Source organism: Gorilla gorilla, chromosome 17, assembly GCF_029281585.2.
Source record: "Gorilla gorilla gorilla isolate KB3781 chromosome 17, NHGRI_mGorGor1-v2.1_pri, whole genome shotgun sequence".
Classification (NCBI taxonomy): Eukaryota; Metazoa; Chordata; class Mammalia; order Primates; family Hominidae; genus Gorilla; species Gorilla gorilla.
Window position 1 is genome coordinate 52,624,358 of NC_073241.2, and position 20,072 is coordinate 52,644,429.

A 20,072-nucleotide genomic window follows, 5' to 3' on the forward strand; every position below is an offset into this window, starting at 1 on the left:
CCATTATACGGTCAAGAAAACTGAGGAATATGTTCTGGTTCTCTTTTTTACCTGACTCTTCATGATTTGAAACCACTTTTGGATGATCTAGATATCTGCTAAAGAGAAACAGAAAACTAGGTGGCGCTCTTCACCACTGTCAAGACTGTAGGAATGGCCTCAACATCAAAAGGTCCTACTCTCCTTCATCAGGGAAAATGGCACAACATCAGGAACCATAAAGCCCAAAGCAGCATTTTTGAAATAATTCTGTAAAAAGGTAATTGACCAAATTAAACATACTGCAGGAAAATGCATTAAATTACTTAGGGACACAATTTGCAACTACTTTATTCCTAGAATCCATTAGCTGAAAATTCAACATTTCATCCACGCACCGTTGAAATTTTCCTCTGGCTATAAAGAGAAATTGGTAACTCTCACTTAGAAATATTTCATTATTCTCATACTTCCTAGAGTGGAATTTTGAAGGCTTGGTTATTTGTTCAGGTGTTGGAACTAACTTAGAATGGTTTCCCATGGAAAGTCTTGACCCTGCTCACAGGCACGGCTTGGGTCACTCTACAGGGGTGTGAACGACTCCCCTATTCAAGCGCAAGTTCTGAATCAGCTTCTCAATTTTTGTAAAAGAATGTCAATCCTACCTTTCTATTTGGGTGATTTTTAAATACGCAGATGTGTCCTTAACCTATAATACAGAATAACTGACCTCCAGGTCCTTGTCAAAGAAAGTAACTCTGAACTGTCGGCTGACTAATTTTTACCAAAATCGTGCATGCAAGAAATAATGTTCCTAGGCTGGGTGCGGTGGCTCATGCCTGTAATCCCAGCACTTTGAGAGGCTGAACCTGGTGGATTGCCTAAGGTCAGGAGTTCAAGACCAGCTTGGCCAACATGGTGAAATCCCGTCTCTACTAAAAATGCAAAAATTAGCCAGCCATGGTGGCAGGCACCTGTAATCCCAGCTACTCAAGAGGCTGATGCAGGAGAACCACTTGAAGGGAGGCAGAGGCTGCAGTGAGCCAAGATGGCACCACTGCATTCCAGCCTGGGTGACAGAGCAAGACTCTGAAAAAAAAAAAAAAAGAAAGAAAAGAAAAGAAAAGAAAAGATCCTAGAGGATTGTCTAAGGCCCTGAACGGAGCCAAATAACCAGAGACGCATGGATTTTACCCCAGAGACCTGCTCCTACTGAACAGTGCTGTGTCATCATTCTGTCTCCATGTGCACTAAGAATTCTAGACACTGGTGAGTATTGTGAGTGTTATAAGGACATTATTAAAGACCTGCCTCACTGAGTCACCCGGCCTACCCTTTACGAGGCTTCAGGAAAACTTCAATTAGTTGTAATTGTGTTTTAAGTTGACTTTTTTTGCTGGAATGCAGTGGCGTGATCATAGCTCACTGCAGACTCAAACTCCTGGGCTCAAGTGATCCTCCCACCTCAGCCTCCTGAGTAGCTAGGACTAGAGGCACATGCCACCAGGTCAGGCTACTTATTTTATTTTTTGTAGAGATGAGATCTGGCTATGTTGCTTAGGCTGGTCTCGAACTCTTGGGCTCAAGCAATTCTCCTGTCTCAGCCTCCTAAAGTCTGGGATTACAGGCATGGGCCACCGTGTCCAGACTTTCATAACTTTTTTATTTGGCCGCAGAAAGCTCAGAGCTGAATTCAGACCCAATTGTAATTATGTTGTGAGATACTACAATATAAATTTCTATGTGCTAAAACTCTCTGTGACATCATCTGTTACCTTTTACTTAGATTTCTTTCTTTCTTCTTCTTTTTTTTTTTTTTTGAGACAGAGTTTCACCCTGTTTCCCAGGCTGGAGTGCAGTGATACGATCTTGGCTCACTGCAACCTCTGCTTCCTGGGTTCAAGCGATTCTCCTGCCTCACCCTCCCGAGTAGCTGGAACTACAGGCACACGCCACCATACCCAGCTAATTTTTGTATTTTTAGTAGAGACGGGGTTTTGCCACGTTGGCCAGGCTGGTCTCGAACTCCCAACCTCAGGTGATCCACCTGCCTTGGCCTCCCAAAGTGCTAGGATTACAGGCATGAGCCACCATGCTGGCCCTTTTACCTAGATTTCTTATACAATTCTCTTCATAAGAGTGTTTATCTTTTTTTAACTGTAATTATTTTTGTAAGCTACCACACATCCTCTCTGGAAGAAGGTGAGGTATCTGAATATGCATATGTGCACATTTAAGTGAATATTCATAAACTGACTTGCATGAAATAGACTATAGTGTTTATTTACATTCATCTTACTATTCTGCCATTAGATGGCAAACTCCTTGAGGGCAGAGGACCAGACTGCCTTCTTTCCCAGCCTCCAGTACAAGCTGGGAGGTCCTCTTTGTCCTTCATCTGAGGATCACATAAAGTAGCTGCCTGGTGTGTAAGGGCCTCAACATATTAAAAATACATACCTTGCAGGAGCTCCTCCAATTTGGCAAAATACTAATCCTAAGAGAGATGCCAGGGAATCAGAGAAGGCCTAAGGGGGCCTCAGTCTTCCAGCCTGGCATTAACGCATAGGTGGGAATGGTGGGCGGACTTGCCTGCTCTCAGGGAATGGCTGTTTTCGTCACACTTTACCCAAGTCCACTAACTGAATTCAGTTAAACTAAATATGCATATCCCACAGGAACACAGAGGAGTTCTGAGTGAGACAAGTAAGAACACATTATCACCCCCTCCTTTTCACACAATCCTCAAAAAAACTCCTACTGGAACCTAGGTGATTTTTATTTTTATTTATTTTTTTGAGACGGAGTCTCGCTCTGTCTTCCAGGCTGCAGTGCAGTGGCATGATCTCGGCTCACTGCAACCTCCGCCTCCCGGGTTCAAGCGATTCTTCTGCCTCAGCCTCCTGAGTAGCTGGGATTACTGGTGCATGCTACCATGCCAGGATAATTTTTTGTATTTTTAATAGAGACGGGGTTTCACCATGTTGGCCAGGATGGTCTCGATCTCCTGACTTCATGATCCATCCACCTCAGGCTCCCAAAGTGCTGGGATTATAGGCGTGAGCCACCGAGCCTGGCCTAGATTTTTTTTTTTTTTTATTGTGGTAAAATATACATCACAAAAAGTTGCCACCTTAACCATTTTTAAGAGCATAGTCCGTTCACACTGCATTATGTACATTCACACCGTTGTACAACCATCACCACCCTCCACTGCCAGAACTCTTTTCATCTTGCAAAACTGAAACTTTGTGCCCATTAAACACTATCTCTTCATTCTCCCCTACTCCCACCCCTGATAGCCACCATACTACTTTCTGCCTCTATAAATTCCATTACTCTAAGTACCAGATATAAGTGGAGTCACACAGTATTTATCTTTTTTGTGACTGACTTATTTAGCATAATGTTCTCAAGTTTCATCCATGTTGCAGCCAGGATTTTCTTCCTTTTTAAGGCTGAATAATATTCCATTGTTTGTATTTTTATTTTTATTTTTTTGAGATAGACTCTTGCTCTGTTGCCCAGGCTGGAGTATAATGGTGCAATCTTGGCTCACTGCAACCTCTGCCTCCTGGGTTCAAGCAATTCTCCTGCCTCAGCCTCCCAAGTAGCTGGGATTACAGGCACTCACCATCATGCCCAGATAATTTTTTGTATTTTTAGTAGAGGCAGGGTTTCACCACGTTGGTCAAGCTGGTCTCGAACTCCTGACCTCAGGTGATCCACCTGCCTTGGCCTCCCAAAGTGCTGGGATTGCAGGTGTGAGACACTGTGCCCAGCCCCATTGTTTGTATTTATCACATTTTATCTATTCATCCATCAATGGGCACTGAGATTGCTTCTACCTTTTGTCTATTGTGAATAATAGCCAAATGAATATGATGCACAAGTATCTCTTCCTGTTCCTTCTTTCAATTCTTTTGGGTATACATCCAAAAGTGGAACTGCTGAATCATATAATAATGCTACTTTTGATGTTTTGAAGAAGCACCATACTGTTTTCCATAGCAGCTGCACCACTGTGCATTCCCACCCGTGGTGCTCAAGGGTTCCAACTTCTCCACATCTTTACCAACACTTGCTATTCTCTGGTTTTTTGGTAACAGCCATTCTCATAGGTGTGAAGTGGTATCTCCTATAGTTCTGATTTGCATTTTTCTAATGATTAATGATGTTGAGCCTCTTTTCATGGATTTATCAGTCTTTAAATATCATCTGTGGAGAAATATCTATTCAAGTCCTTTGCCCATTTTTCAATCAGGTTGTTTGCTTTTGTTCTGTTAAGTTTTATGAGTTCTCTATATAGCCTATAAGTGAATTCCGCAATTGAAGAGTGATTAGGAAATATTTCCTCCCTTTCTGGGGGTTGCCTTTTTACTTTGTTGATAGTATCCTTTAAAGCACCAAAATTTTTCATTTTGATGAAGTCCAATTACTCTATTTTTCTTCTGTTGCCTGTGCCTTTGGTGTCATATCCAAGAAGTCCTTGCCAAATCCAACATCATGAAGCTTTTCCCCCAGGAGTTCAATGTTAATAATAAGCCATTTTATGGCCATGCGCGGTGGCTCATGCCTGTAATCCCAGCACTTTGGGAGGCTGAGGCGGGTGGATCATCTGAGGTCGGGAGTTTGAGACCAGCCTGACCAACATGGAGAAAGTCCATCTCTAGTATTTTTTATACTAAAAATACAAAAGTAGCCAGGCGTGGTGATGCATGCCTGTAACCCCAGCTAGTCGGGAGGCTGAGGCAGGAGAATCACTTGAACCTGGGAGGCAGAGGTTGTGGTGAGCCGAGATCACGCCATTGCACTCCAGCCTGGGCAACAAAAGCGAAACTCCATCTCAAAAAAAAAAAAAAGCCATTTTATAAGAGTTACAGGACAATTTTTAGAGGGAGCAAGATGATAAGAAAAATCCAGGGAGGAGTTTACTGTATTGCCACTGAGCCCACATTTTAAAAACTTATCCTTGTAGTTGGACTCTGATCACCTGTGATGAAAACACAATGTGACAGAGGGAGCTGCCTCTCATCAGCAGTAACAGGGACATTAGGGGCGGATGCTCCATTCTACACCAACATTTACACTCTTCCTTTGTGGATCCAACTTCCTTTATGATATTGGAGCCAAAGAGAGAGGGGACCCACGGGTACCATTTTGCTTAACTGAGTAACTCACTCCACATGGGTTTAATGATCCATATGTGTTTCCTCATCAACATCCCCCCACCGCACACACAATCCCATCTCCATCCCCAGTATGTTGAGTGAATATTGTGCTCATGGAAGAGAGAAACAAGGACAAGCCATTAGGAAGGACCAAGATCAAAGAGCTCAGCAAGGAAAACAATTCCCGTCCTGTCAAGGTGCCTTGACCTAGACTTCTAGGGTCCCTCCAGCTGCAGACCCTGGCCTCCCCCAAGCAAGAAAACAGCATGGCTTGAGCCAAATTGCCAATGCCAGGATGGCCTCTCTCCACCAAGCTCAGTAATGTATGAATTTGTACATCTGTTCTGAACACCGGCCAGCACAGGCTGAGGCAGTCCTGTCCAGCTGAGAAGGCTTTTGACCAGGAAATTATAAGAAGAGTCATGAGCCATCAAAGTCATACTGTCCCTCCAAGACTGACACTCATCCATCAGAGCCATCATCACTGTGACCTTACTCAGTGTAGGAAAGCTGGGCAAGCAGGCCCGAATCAGCCCAAGTCCAACTCACACTTCATCAAGATTGGTGACAGAAAGTGCCTGGCACATGCTTAACATCAAACATTCATGGTGGCTGTTCCCATGGTGAGCTGTGTGTCTTTCACTCCCTGCCCCATCCCTTTCAGTTCCTCAAGGTCAGAAACCAGGTCTTATTTGTCTTTATGCCCCCAACACATAGTAGGTCCCAAATAACTATGTGGTGAATGGACAGCTACAAGAAAAATCTCCTTTCCCTTAACTCTGTAGATCATTTGGTTGTGGGTCTGAGGTAGAAAAATCAACCAAGAGCTTTTCCCATAGCATCTGTGCAGAGTTAACTCAGCTTCCTCCCAGAAGCTACAGATCAGGAGAACAGAACTTCAAGGTCTTGTCAGATAAAGGAGGGCTTTATGGAGCAGAGCTACCCCGAAAGTGTTTTGCATAACAATACATCTACGGATTTTAATGGAGCGCTTTTCCCCCATTCCTTATGGATTCATTAAACTGACAGCTTGGCACCAGCATATTGATGCCTGTTTTCTATCCAACACAAACTGTACAAGTGCCTCATGTTTATCCACCCTATGAATTTCTAAGCAACGATGTAAAAACAAAGAGCTCAGAAACAAAGAAAAGATGCTGGGTTGAGTTATTTTACTATAAAACAATAATAAGCATCTGCTTTCCGCCCTCCTCCCACTCTAATTGGGCGTATTTGGTTTTTGGTTGTTTCCCTTTGTTCAAAGATTTTGAATTGCAACAGCTTCTTTTTGCTTATTTAAGAAGAATGTGCTCTCAGCAGGGTGCATGGCCCGTGTCTGTAGTCCCACCTACTCGGGAGGCTGAGGCAGGAGGATGACGTGAGACCAAGAGTTTGAGGCCAGCATGGGCAACACAGTGAGACCCCCATCTCTAAAAAAAGGCTGTGCTCTAGAGGAATGCCACTCAAAGTGCTGGTCCTCAAGAAGATAAGGAGTTGGCAAGAGAATGTAAAATCAATGCATCGCTTCCTTCTTCAAAATGTCTTGCAAAAAAAAAAAAAAAAAAAAGCCAGCTCAATTAAACAGTGTGATTAGTGCCAAAGTCGATCTCTTCATGGACAGGTAACAAAGAATTCAAAGACCAGTACAGCTGCAGATCACAGCTCAAGAAGCCTTGTTGAAGGCTGCAGAAATCCCCAACTGCCTGAAAACACACTAGACTGACATTTACCATGGTCTTCTGAGAGGGTTTGGCAACTTAGTATCAGTACCTCTTTGTGTGTGTGTGGGGGGGGGGGGGGGGGGTTTGGGGGGAGGGTAAAGCACTCCAATATTGAGGATCCATTATAGCCTGCTCTCCGTATCTGGGACCCAGGCAGAGATCCTACATGAATAGGCCTCCAAGTGTCTCCAACCATAGTGAATGGTTCAGGGAAGTCTTGAACCAGGGCTGGCCAATCAACATAATTCCAACCTTGTGGTCAGTTTTCAGATCAAGGATGGGCAGTGGCCCTGACTGATCCAATCAGAGTGAAGCCTGGGACTCATGCAGGAACTACCAGGAAAATGGTCTCTTTCCACTAAAGTTGTGAGAATGTGAGGCTGCAGTTGACACGCATTGTTGGGGGCAGCTGTACAACACTCATTGTTGCTATAGGGGTGGGCTGGATGTGAAAAGAAACAAAGATGGGGAGCAGAATTGAAAGACAGAGAAACTGGATTCTGAGTGTAATACTGGAGCCTCTGGACAAAGCCATTCGTGAAGTAGGTTTCTACCCCAAGACTTTTCAGTTATATGAACTGGTAAATCTTCCTTTTGCTTAGACCAGTTTTTGAGCTTTCTAACACTTGCAACTGAAAGAGTCTAATGTTATACAATGACTACTACACCCTGGGCTCACTCTAACATCCACACGCATTGGCCCTAAAGAAACAATTCTGAAAAGGCAAAAGGTGGGGAGTTAGAAGAGCTGCCATGCCAGGTGCAGTAGCTCATGCCTGTAATCCCAGTGTTCTGGGAGGCTGAGGCGGCAGGATTGCTTGCGCCCAGGAGGTCAAGATCAGTCTGGGCAACAGAGCAAGACCCCATCTCTAAAAGAAAATAAATAAATAGCTGGGTGTATTGGCAAGTACCTGTATTCCCTGCTACTCGGGAGGCTGAGGTGGGAGGATCACTTGAGCCTATTGAGCCCAGAAGGTCGAGGCTCCAGTGGGCTGTGACTGTGCCACTGCACTCTAGCCTGAGCCACAAGACCACAAGAGCAAGACCCTGTCTCAAAACAAAAACAAAAACAAAAACAAAAAAATGAGAGCTGCCACTATCTGGGACTAGAGGCAGGTTTAGCAAGACTTTCCACACCTACATCTCTTCCTCTGTCAAGTGGTTAGCAGCTGCCTCACCTATCATCTGTCAAAAGATTGCAAGAATCACATAAAAGGACATGAAGGAAATCACTCTGGAAGCCTATGAGAAAAAGGACCATATGAACAAAAAGTATTATTATTATGAACATAACACCTTGTTATTCAAACTTCAAAATTCTGGCAAATGTAACTATCCAGAGCCTAGAAAAAGATTTAAAAGAACTTGCGCAACACATTGCTTTTACCAAAATCCAATAGTCTATGGCGTAGGAGAGGAAACACTCTCTGCAGGCCAAAGGGTATAAACTGAGGCGGTAAGAGCCTGAGAACAAAGAAGGCACAGCAGACAGCCAGGGCAAGCCTCGTGGTCTGAGCTGAGCAGCAACGTGCACCGTGGGTCAGTTCTCAGGCCCACCCAGGAAGGTTCTTCCCCATTGCATATATCACCCCATCTACTCAAGCTTATGAATCATGAAAGAAAAATGATTATTTAATTTCAAAATTACAGTCCTCACTGCTATTTTGCAACTTTGGAGTTGCTGTCCTAACAATAACATTGTTATCCAATTAGGCAGATTTTATTTGTTTGTTTTTACTGTTTTTATAGCTGAGATCTAAGGGGCTAACATAACAACAAGAATTTTAAATTAAAAGACTAAAATGTTTTGCACATTCTGCACTTTCCCCAAAGTCAGAATACAACTATTTTCTAACAGATAAAAACAGTTAGTAGTCATGGTACAAGACTGGAGGAGGTATTAACATCATTCCTGATTTTTAAGCCACCTTCTGTTAATGATGGTTTTAATGGATTCTCTTTTGATGGCAAAATAAATAAATTTTTGGAGTTCCAAATAATGTATCTGGAGGTAGCTTAGCTCTTCACAGTTCCTGCATTTGAGGAGCTCAGTCCTGCGGAGAAGTGGTGGGAGGACAAAACAGTCAGCTTGTTTTACTAGCTTCCCCGTGTACAGGACATCAACCCTGTGCCAGGCATTTACATCCATGACCAAGCTCCCCAGGCCACATTACCAATGGGCAGGGTTTGGTTCCTCAGAAGCAAGGAGTAGTTTGGGCCCTGCCTCCCTGCTCCTGTGGACAGCCTGCATTCAGGCAGAGTTGGGGCATTCCCACTCTGCCCATCTCCACGGGGAAGCAGTCCCAGCAGGGCCCGTCTGTGGCCAGCTCCACGAATACCACTACTCTTTCTTCTGCTTCTCCCTGTGCATCCCCACCTTGTAACCCAAGTTGGCCTTCCCTGTTATCTGATTATCTTCAACTCAACAAAAGGGAGTAATAGGTCCCCTTATTATCATTATTAAAGTGATTCTTTACCCTTATTGAGCTGAGGTATGATAAGTTAAAAGGCAAAGGGGAAATGGAGAGAGGAGTTGTTTCCCCTGAACCTCTAATACTTACCAGTCTGGACAATGCTCTGGACCCAGCATAGATTATACCCACAAACAGCACTGAAGCAGGAAGCCACGCAAGAACATGAGATCTGAAAAGAGGGAAAAAAAGCAATAACACTTTTGCCACTTTTTGTTAAGAAAGACCTAGCTGGAAAGGCTGACCCTCCAGATGCATCAACTACAACAACAGAGGCTGTCTAAACATCCCTGGCAGACTTGTTAAGTGAGATGTGGTCTTCATCGATTGAGTGGTGGAGGCAGATAAAGCCATCCTACCTACAATCCCATCATTACTGATCATCTAGCCTAAGAGATCCCAGAAATGGAAATGGTAAACGCCTTGCTGCAGCTTGGAAGAGAGAACAGATCTGGTTTTTTCCAAGGGCAGTGAACATTATTCTTTGGATTTTAAGTAACCAAAAGTTTTGAATCCACTACAAATTATTAAAAATTGAAAAGGTTATTTACCCAGGCTACACCAAACAGCTCCGTGGAATCACAACAAAAAGAACCAGTTTCAAGGGATGAAATTGAAAAAAAGAATCCCAGAACTTCAGTTGGGTGGCCATAGGCTGGCTTTTTCAACCATTAACCTGGCATTGCTGGAATTCTGGTTCAGGGACCCTTTAAGGACTTCCAAAGGGTACATTTATTTTTCAATTGTAGCCACACCAGGAACTGCTTTTCTCTTACAATTTAGAATCAAAATCCTAGTTCTCACACACAATGCATATCACTGAGGTTGCAACCTGCTTCTCTCATCAGTTAGAAATGCATTTTATTGGCCGGGCATGGTGGCTCAGGCCTGTAATCCCAGCACTTTGGGAGGCCAAGACAGGTGGATCAGTTGAGGTCAGGAGTTCTAGACCAGCTTGGCCAACATGGTGAAACCCCGTCTCTACTAAAAATACAAAAGTTAGCCAGGCATGGTGGTGGCGGGCACCTATAATCCCAGCTACTCAGGAGGCCGAGGGAGGAGAATCACTTGAGCTCAGGAGGCAGAGGTTGCAGTGAGCCAAGATCATGCCACTGCAATCCAGCCTGGGAGACAGAGCAAGACCTTGTCTCAAAAAAATAAAAAAAGAAATATATTCGATCTACTAATTCAAGTTCCCAGAGTTATCCTAATAATGAATAAAAATAAATGAAACCATTCCAGCAGGATATAACATAATAATCCCAACTAACTCAATGAACTGATCTCCTGGAATGATGCCTGCTCAAGAAATGTTCTTTGTTAATTTTATTAGCATGGGCAGGCACTCCATCCAAGATCAGGTCTGATCTGTACAACTTCCTGGAGAACCTAGCATTTAAATGTTTCCAGTCTAGCAAGGGCCTTCAAACCTTACTTGCTGCATAAATTCATTGTGCAAATACTTACAGCAACTTACAAGGTGCTGAGAATTATCATTAATAGCAGCATCACAGGTAACATTTATTGAACACTTGCCACAAACCAAGCACTTTGCTGGTTTTTTGTTTTATGTGTTTTAGATGTGTTATATGCTGCATTTTTTGTTTTAAATGTTTTATATACTGCATCTTTTTTAAGTTGCACAATAATCTTATGAGGAAGGTATTTATTATTATTACCCTCATTGTACAAATGAGGAAACTGAGACACAAAGAGTTTAGATAATTTGCCTGTGGTGAGAAGAGCTGGTAAATGGCAAAGCCAGAATTTGAATTGAGGTCTGTCTGGCTCCAAAGCCCTAGCTGTTAAACGTCCATTCATATTTTGCCTTCACGGACCTCATAATCTAATGGGAGACACTGACATACAAATAGATAAGCTGCAAACACTCAGATAATTGACCAAGCAGCCAATTATCTGAGGGATATTCTGTTACACTAGTCGTGCTGTAGTAGATGTCAGCACCCCCAACCAAAAGATGAACAGAGAAAGGAAGATCCCATCCTCCATTGCAATGGATCAGGGGTGACATCAGTCAATTGCTATTCTTCTATGAAGTGGCTTTTCCCACTTGACATTAAGCTCACATGAATCAAGGGAGGCAGGATACAGGCCCATGGCCTGTTGTGCACCAGAAGGAAGCCCAGAGCACATACTGCAGGCAGGGCATTGAGGAGGAAGGAGGAGGTGCACTGGGTGAAACGGCAGCTGGCCTCACTGCGGGAGGCCCAGGACTTTGGAATGTAAGGTCAGCGAGGCCCCAGACATGTGTACTCCATGCCCTCTTAAAACAAAGAAAACTGCTGAGTTATATATTCCAAGAGGCATCAGGGTGTTTGAATGGCCATGGATGTGAGGAAAAGAAAACATGCCTAGGGAACACCTTGTATTTTAACCCTCCTACCCACAAATACAAAGAAATAACTTTAACTAGAAAAGAGATACACAGGACTAGTAGGACCAAACAGACTTCTGGGAAGTGTTAGAGGACAGCGGAGTGAGCGTCTGGCTCCAGACGTGGGACCACCTCCCAGGCACAGGACCCCGGTGCTTGTGTTCTCCGAAGTCATCTCCCTCAGGGGCAACAGGGCCAAAGCAATACACACTCATGGCACTTCAGACACACAGGAGAGGCAGTGGACTGCAGAGCCACCATGCTGTCAGTGTGACAGCTGTCTTTCTCCACCACACACCAACCTAAGACCATAGCCGCTGCTAAGAATAATACATTTGAATCACTGGAAAAATGGCTGACAAAACAGGTGTGGGCAAGGCAAGTGTGAAGGGATAGGGCAAAAAGGAAAAAGAATTAAAAATCAAAGACTCTTGATTTATATTGTTTCAAATTACCAAAGGCCTCATTCTACTTTAACCATGTATTTCAATGGAAAATCATAGGGTATAAGCTAAGGGTAGTATATGCAAGAAACAGACACCAGTCAACAATCCACACACAAACGAAAAGCCTTACTACAAAATCAGCAAATTAATGCACATTTATATGTCTTTAATTAAAATAAATAGATTGTTTCAGCAAAAGATGATTCCCTAGGCCAGGTGCAGTAACTCACACCTATAATCCCAGCACTTCGGGAGACCAAAATGGAAGGATAATTTGAGTCTGGGAGTTTCAGACCAGCCTGGGCAAGACAGCAAGCCTGTCTCTACAAAAAATTTAAAAATTCAGCTGAGTGTGGTGGGTTGAGACTGTAGTCTCAGATACTTGGGAGGCTAAGGTGGGAGAATCGTTTGAGCCCAGGAGGTCAAGGCTGCAGTGAACCATGGTCATGCCATTGCACTCCAGCCTGGGCAGCAGGGGTAAGACCTTGTCTCTTTAAAAAAATATAAAAATAGGCCAGGTGTAATCCCAGCACTTTGGGAGGCCGAGATGGGCAGATCACAAGGTCAGGAGTTCAAGACCAGCCTGGCCAATATGGTGAAACCCTGTCTCTTACTAAAAATACAAAAATTAGCTGGGTAAAGTGGTGGGCGCCTATAGTCCCAGCTACTCAGGAGGCTGAGGCAGGAGAATCACTTGGATCCGGGAGGTGGAGGTTGCAGTGAGCCAAGGTCATGCCACTGCACTCCAGCCTGGGCGACAGAGTGAGACTCCATCTCAAAAAAATAAAAATAAAAATAAGATTCCCTGATTTATATGACTTTCAATTAACCCACTAATTATCTGACTGACAGAGTCAGAAAAGGGAGCTCCTGGATATATTATTAATGTCTCCTCCACCCCTCAAATACACTGTGTCACATGGGTGGGAACTGTATGTGTTTTGTTCATATAAAATAAATGAAAACACTACATTGATAACTGTTATAAACGAGACTAAAGGACCATGCTATACAATAAGGGAAACTGACCTAATCAGTGAGAATAGGGAACGCTTCCCCATATACGTGATGTTTGAGAGGGAAATTCAAAGTTAAACTGGCTACAGGAGACAGGGTAGAACAGTGCAAGGGACGTGACATTCCAGACATAAACACGGCATGTGCAAAGGCCCTGTGGCAAGAGGAAATTGGAGGAAGGCAAGTGTAGCTTGAGTAGATGGAGGAATAAACCCAGGGTAGGGAGGGAATAATATGGTCTAACTTGTATTTTGACAAGGTTGCTCTGGCTGTAGTATGGAGAACACGTTGGAACAGGGTTAGGGGTGGTGCATTAAGACAGGAAAAAGTTGAAAACACTTGACTGGAGAAAATCATGAATTCAGTCTTGAAAATTATGAACTTGAGATGCTTTTGGGACACCCAAGCAGAGATATCAAGTAGGCAACTGGATCAAAGATCCTTTCCTGTCCTCTAGTGAGCAAGAATGCACTGTTAAGTATGTCTTACATTTGGTTTTACTGTATTTCCTTATTCTTCAGTTCTGAGAATAAAATATACAAGGCGGGCAGATCACGAGGTCAGGTGATTGAGACCATCCTGGCTAACATGGTGAAACCCCATCTCTCCTAAAAATACAAAAATTAGCTGGGCACGGTGGCTCATGTCTGTAGTCCCAGCTGCTCGGGAGGCTCAGGCAGGAGAATCTCTTGAATCTGGAAGGCAGAGATTGCAGTGAGCCGAGACTGCGCCACTGCACTCCAGCCTGGCGATAGAGCAAGACTCTGTCTCAGAAAAAAAAAGTAAATACACATAACATTTTCTTCAACATAATGTATCCCTTTAGTTTATTATTACAGCAATAAGAGCCTTCTATGGCTTGGAAAGACGTTGTCACAAACCTATTCTTCATTGCTATGGTCTGAATCTGCATCCCCTCAAAAGTCATATGTTGAAGTCCTAACCTCCAAAGTGATGGTACTAGGAGGTACTAGGAGGTACTAGGATGGTACTAGGAATCACTTTCTTGTGGGAAGTGATTATGCCATAAGGGCAGAGCCTTCATGAATGGGATTAGTGTCCTTATAAAACAGCCCCAGGCAAGGAGCGGTGGCTGACACCTGTAATCCCAGCACTTTGGGAGGCCGAGGCAGGCGGATCATGAGGTCAGGAGATCGAGACCATCCTGGCCAACAAGGTGAAACCCCGTCTCTACTAAAAATACAAAAATTAGCTGGGCATGGTGGCCCATGCCTATAGTCCCAGCTACTCGGGAGCCTGAGGCAGGAGAATCACTTGAACCCGGGCGGCTTGCAGCGGGCCGAGTAGAGGTTTCAGTGAGCCGAGATCACGCCATTGCACTCCAGCCTGGCGACAGAGCAAGACTCCATCTCAAAAAAAAAAAAAAAAAAAAGGCCAGGCACAGTGGCTCACACTGGTAATCCCAGCACTCCCAGCACTTTGGGAGGCCAAGGCAGGCAGATTACAAGGTCAAGAGATCGAGACCATCCTGGCCAACATGGTGAAACCCCATCTCTACTAAAAATACAAAAATTAGCTGGGCCTGGTGGCCCGTGCCTGTAGTCCCAGCTACTCAGGAGGCTGAGGCAGGAGAATTGATTGAACCCAGGAGGCAGAGGTTGCAGTGAGCTGAGATCGCACCACTGCCCTCCAGCCTGGGCAACAGAGCGAGACTCCGTCTCAAAAAAAAAAAAAAAAAAATACAGGCCCAAGGGAGCTTGTTCACTTCTTGTACCAAGTGAGGATGCAGATGGAAGGCACCTCCTATGAACCAGAAAAGTGGGCCCTCACCAGTCATCAAATCTGCTGGTGCCCTCATCTTGGACTTCACAGCCTCTAGGAGCTGTGATAAATAAATTTCTGTTGTTTATTTATTTATTTATTTGAGATGGAGTCTCGCTCTGTCACCCTGGCTGGAGTGCAATGGCACAATCTCAGCTCACTGCAACCTCCGCCTCCCAGGTTCAAGTGATTCTCTTGCCTCAACCTCCCAAGTAGCTGGGGTTACAGGTGCCCACTACCACGCCTGGCTAATTTTTGTATTTTTTAGTAGAGATGGGGGTTTCACCATGTTGGTCAGGCTGATCTCAAACTCCCGACTTCAAGTGATCCACCTGCCTTGGCCTCCCAAAGTGCTGGGATTACAGGCATAAGCCACCACACCTGGCCAATTTCTGTTGTTTATAAGCCAGCTGGTCTATGCTATTTTGTTACAGAAGCCCAAATGAACTAAAACACTCATTAACTCATTCATATTCATTAAGCACCCATTATATTCCAATATTCTAGTCAATGAGGACACAGCTCTTAATATGACACACCAAGTCCAGTGGGAGAGGTAGGCAATAAGTAGACTGTAGTAGTCATGGGAGGAGAGAGGGGGTGTCGGGGAAGGAGAGAGAAAGCCTGTTGCAATGGCCGACAGCTCCATGTACATAATTTGAACTGCTGACACTTATTCCTACTGCTCAGGAATAAGGATTTGGATCTCTGGCTTTACAGGTTCCACAACTGTTACTGTGCTGTCACAATCCAGTGGGGCCAGACCTTTCAATAGTTAGTCACCTGGTATGTGTAAAATCCATGACAACTGAGATTTCCATACTTTTCCAGGTAGCATAGAGACAAGGTAAAGACATGAGCTACAAGTGTAGTGCTTCTTTGTGCTTTTGTCATCTCCTGAAATATTTTTTGAAGTCATTTCTTCAGGAAGAAATGAAGCTACAACTTTAAAATCCTAGTTAGTTCTGCTGTACCTAAGGATTATTTTGTACGGAGATATAGCAACAAGTGATACAACTCATATCTGATTCTGGGCACTAGAGAGTATAATCTTATAACATTTACATGGTTATCCAAATCTTTTGAAATTATAATTAGTTTTTTCTTGCTCCCAAGGAACTGCCAGCAATTTGCAGATTAACTTTAGCCAATAGCTCTACGAGACAGAGAAACTTCACACATTTCCCTGGGCTGGGCTATGTTCTCAGTTCTAGTATAAGCCAGGTCATGGGGGGTGGGGGGTGGGAAGGATGTACAAGTCCAGGGCAAAGGGTTTCATACAGTGGAAAGAATGTGACCTTCGTGGTGTTAAAGCAGATAAGAAGGAGGCCATTAGCCTGATCCTGTCTCTGCACTAGGAGCTCCTAAGTAAGCAGACCACACCTAAACTTGGATGCATTTCTTATAAGTGACTGAAAAAGAAAAACCAAAACTGAGCATCAATCAATCACAGTCAACCAACCAACTGGTTAAAAATCAGGGACCTCCCACTGAACTATACCCAAAGAAAGCCAATGCCTAGCTATAGCCAGTTATGTAATAACTTTATTTCCACATTCAGCTACTTCAGCTATAAAAGCTCACAGCCAGGCTGCTACAGTAGAGTTCTCTAAGCCTCCTCTGGTTCTGAGTGCTGCCTGAGTCAAGAATTGTTGTTTGATCAAATAATCTCTGTTAAATTTATTTTGTCTAAAGTTTTTCTTTTCTTTATTTATTTACAGATAGGGTCTCGCTCTGTTGCTCAGGCTGGAGTGCAGTGTGCCATCACGGCTCACTGCAGCCCCAACCTCCCAGGCTCAAGTAATTCTCCCACCTCAGGCCTCCTAAGTAGCTGGGACTACAGGTGCACACCACCATGCCATGCTAATTACCTTATTTTATTTTTGTAGAGACAGTGTCTCCCTGTGTTTCTCAGGCTGGTCTTGAACTCCTAGCCTCAAACAACTCTCCCACCTCAGCCTCCCAAAGTGCTGAGATTACAGGCATGAGCCACTGTGGCCAGCCTAAAGTTTTTCTTTTAATGTGGTCAGGCAAAACCGGATCCATATCCATAGTTTGCAATGAGAACTCACTTTTTTCATTTATCAAATGGGGATAATAATGCTCAGAAGGATTCCGAGAAGATAAGAGAATGAATATACAGTATTTGGGAGCAGTGCATGGCACATTAAAAACAACAACAACCTCAATAAATGCTGCCCTTCTGGCTTTTCTATATATCACTACAAGGACAGAAACCATCAAGGAAGACTGATAGATCTGCCTACATAAAATGCAATAGCTAAAAACACCATAAAGAAAATCAACAGAAAATTAACAAACCAGGAAAAAACACTGGCAACATATGAAACAGGCTGGATTTTAGTATCCTTAATGTACGATAAATCAAAAAGAAAAAAAATCAGCTCTCCAAAAAGAGTCAGTGGACAAAAGCAGGTAATTCTGTCTGTCTGTCTCTTTCTCTCTATCTCACACACACACATACAAGAAATATAAATGGCCAACAAACATATGAAAAATTATCCAACTTTCCTAATAATAAAGGAACTTTAAATTAAATAATTTTGAATTAAAGATACATCATGCTTTGCCCAAGAAACCAGCAATTTTTAAAAGTTATATCCAATAGAGGGGATAATGAAACCAACACCTTCACACTGCTGTGAGATATAGACTGGTATCTTTCCGTAGGATATGTATGTACTACTTGGCTGCATTTATCAAAAGCCTCAATATGCGTACTTTTTGAGCCAGAAAATTCACTTCCATGACTTTATCCTTGGATATGAGTAAAGTTACCTACAATAAAGTTTTCATTTACAGGTGGAAATAAAACAGCATTCTGACCTCTTTGCTGGTCAGCAAATATGCCAAGCACCTCAGGGCTGGCTGCTGTTTCCTCTGCCAGGAACCCTCTCCCCACAAATCACCTGCATGGCCTGTTCTCCCACAGAATCAGATCTCTGCCTAAAAGTTATTTTATCTGTGAGTCCTTCTTACCCACTCTCTATAAAATAACCCCCTATCCACTGGCCTGAGACACACACACACACACACACACACACACACACACGCCCCTAACCTCTTACCTGGCTATATTCTCCACATGTACCACAATTGGACACACTATGCACTTACATTTTCATGTGTTTATTGTCTGTCTACCTCAACTAGAATGCCAGCTCCACAAGGGCAACAATCTTTGTTTTGCTCCCTGCACATCTCCAGCACCAAGAACAATGCCTGGCATATAGCAGACACTCAAATATTTGCAGAATGATTCTCCAGGCATTACTTTGGTATCTTAAAACATTTTTTTTTTTTTGTCTTCTCTCTCTAGATTGTTACAAGGGGAAAACAACAGCAACAAAATACAACCATGACCACAACTGACATTTCTTCTTTTTCTCCAGCCCTTTAGAGACTTTGCTCTGAACAGAATTGCTGGTGTTGACAGCTACTCGGTTTTCAAGAACAGGGATAAGAACAAAAAATGCCTACATCCCACACTTGTCTCTCTGAAATGGCCCTAATGGGGAATCTAACAATTTCAAATTCAATAAACATTTATTAACAATCATGTTGTAACCTAGAACTGTGACAACCACAAACTAACTGCATTAAAAAACACACATATTTTCCTTCAATGGACATGAACTTAAACTTAGAATCTTGGAATAGAGGTAGTTATTGTGCTTTCTATATCTTATCTCTCTCTCTCTTTTTTTTTTTTTATTAAAAAGTAGTACCTGCCTGGAGCAGTGGCTCACAGCTTTAATCCCAACACTTTGGAAGGCCAAGGCTGGTGGATCACCTGAGGTCAGGAGTTCCAGACCAGCCTGGCCAACATAGTGAAACCCTGTCTCTACTAAAAATACAAAAATTAGCCGGGCATGGTGGTGGGCACTTGTAATTCCTGCTACTCGGGAGGCTGAGGCAGGAGAATTGCTTGAACCCAGGAGGCGGAGGTTGCAGTTAGCTGAGATTGTGCCACTGCACTCCAGCCTGGGCAACAAGAGTGAAACTCCATCTCAAAAAGGAAAAAAAAAGAAAAAAAGTAGTATCTATCTATAACATAAATTTTTGAAAATACAGATAATCAAGAAAAAGATTATAATTACAATGTCACTATCCACAGAAAACCACTGTTAATACCTTACTATATCTCCTTCCAATCAGTGTCTATATGCGCACATATGAACACTCAACAAAAACGGGATGCTACTGTACATATTATTTACAACCTGCTTCACTTCACATCTTTCCATGTCAAAAAAGTCATCCCCAATTTATCAATAATTGAATACCAGCCCTACTGCTGGACATTTAAATTAATCCTACATTTTTACTATTCTAATACTGTATGGTTACCCTTAAATATACAGCTGGCCCTCTGTATCTGTCGGCTCCACATCCATCGATTCAATCAATTACAGATCAAAAATATTAGGAAAAAGCCTAGGCAAGGTGGTTTACGCCCTGTAATCCCACCACTTTGGGAGGCCAAGGCAGAGGATCACCTGAGGTCAGGAGTTCAAGATCAGCCTGGCCAACATATAGTAAAACACCGTCTCAACTAAAAAATGCAAAAATTAGCTGGGCATGGTGGCGCATGCTTGTAGTCCTGGCCTACTTGGGAAGCTGAGGCAGGAGAATGGATTGAACCCAGGAGGTGGAGGCTGCAGTGAGCCGAGATCACACCATTGCACTCCAGCCTGGGCGACAGAGCAAGACTCCGTCTCTTAAAAAAAAAAAAAAAAAGGATGGTTGTATCTGTATTGAACATAGACAGACCTTTCTCTTGCCATTATTCTCTAAACAATACAGCGTAACTACTACTGACGTAGCATTTACGTTGTAATCTAGAGATGATTTAACATATATGGGATGACATGTGTAGGTTATGTGCAAATACTGTGCTGTTTTATATCAGGAACTTAAGCACCTGGAAATGTTGTTGTGAGAGGGAACCTAGAAGCAGTCCCCCACATATACCAAGGGTCAACTGTATTCTTGTCTCATATCATGGTGTTTTTGCAATATGTAGGATAAATTCCCTGAAGTGGAAATGCTATTAAAAGATATGTGCA

The 20,072-nt window shown here is 43.3% G+C and overlaps 1 protein-coding gene across 11 annotated transcripts in view; it reads right to left on the bottom strand.

Moving 5' to 3' along the window:
- The window catches only part of TMEM241 (transmembrane protein 241), a 143,673-nt gene that overhangs the window by 95,753 nt on the left and 27,848 nt on the right, over positions 1 to 20,072 (bottom strand). For all 11 annotated transcript variants that reach the window (XM_031003665.3, XM_055368337.2, XM_055368335.2 and 8 more), the window contains one exon: positions 9,433 to 9,514. In XM_031003665.3, the coding sequence (XP_030859525.2) occupies positions 9,433 to 9,514 (82 nt within the window). The remainder of the gene's footprint in view (positions 1 to 9,432; positions 9,515 to 20,072) is intronic.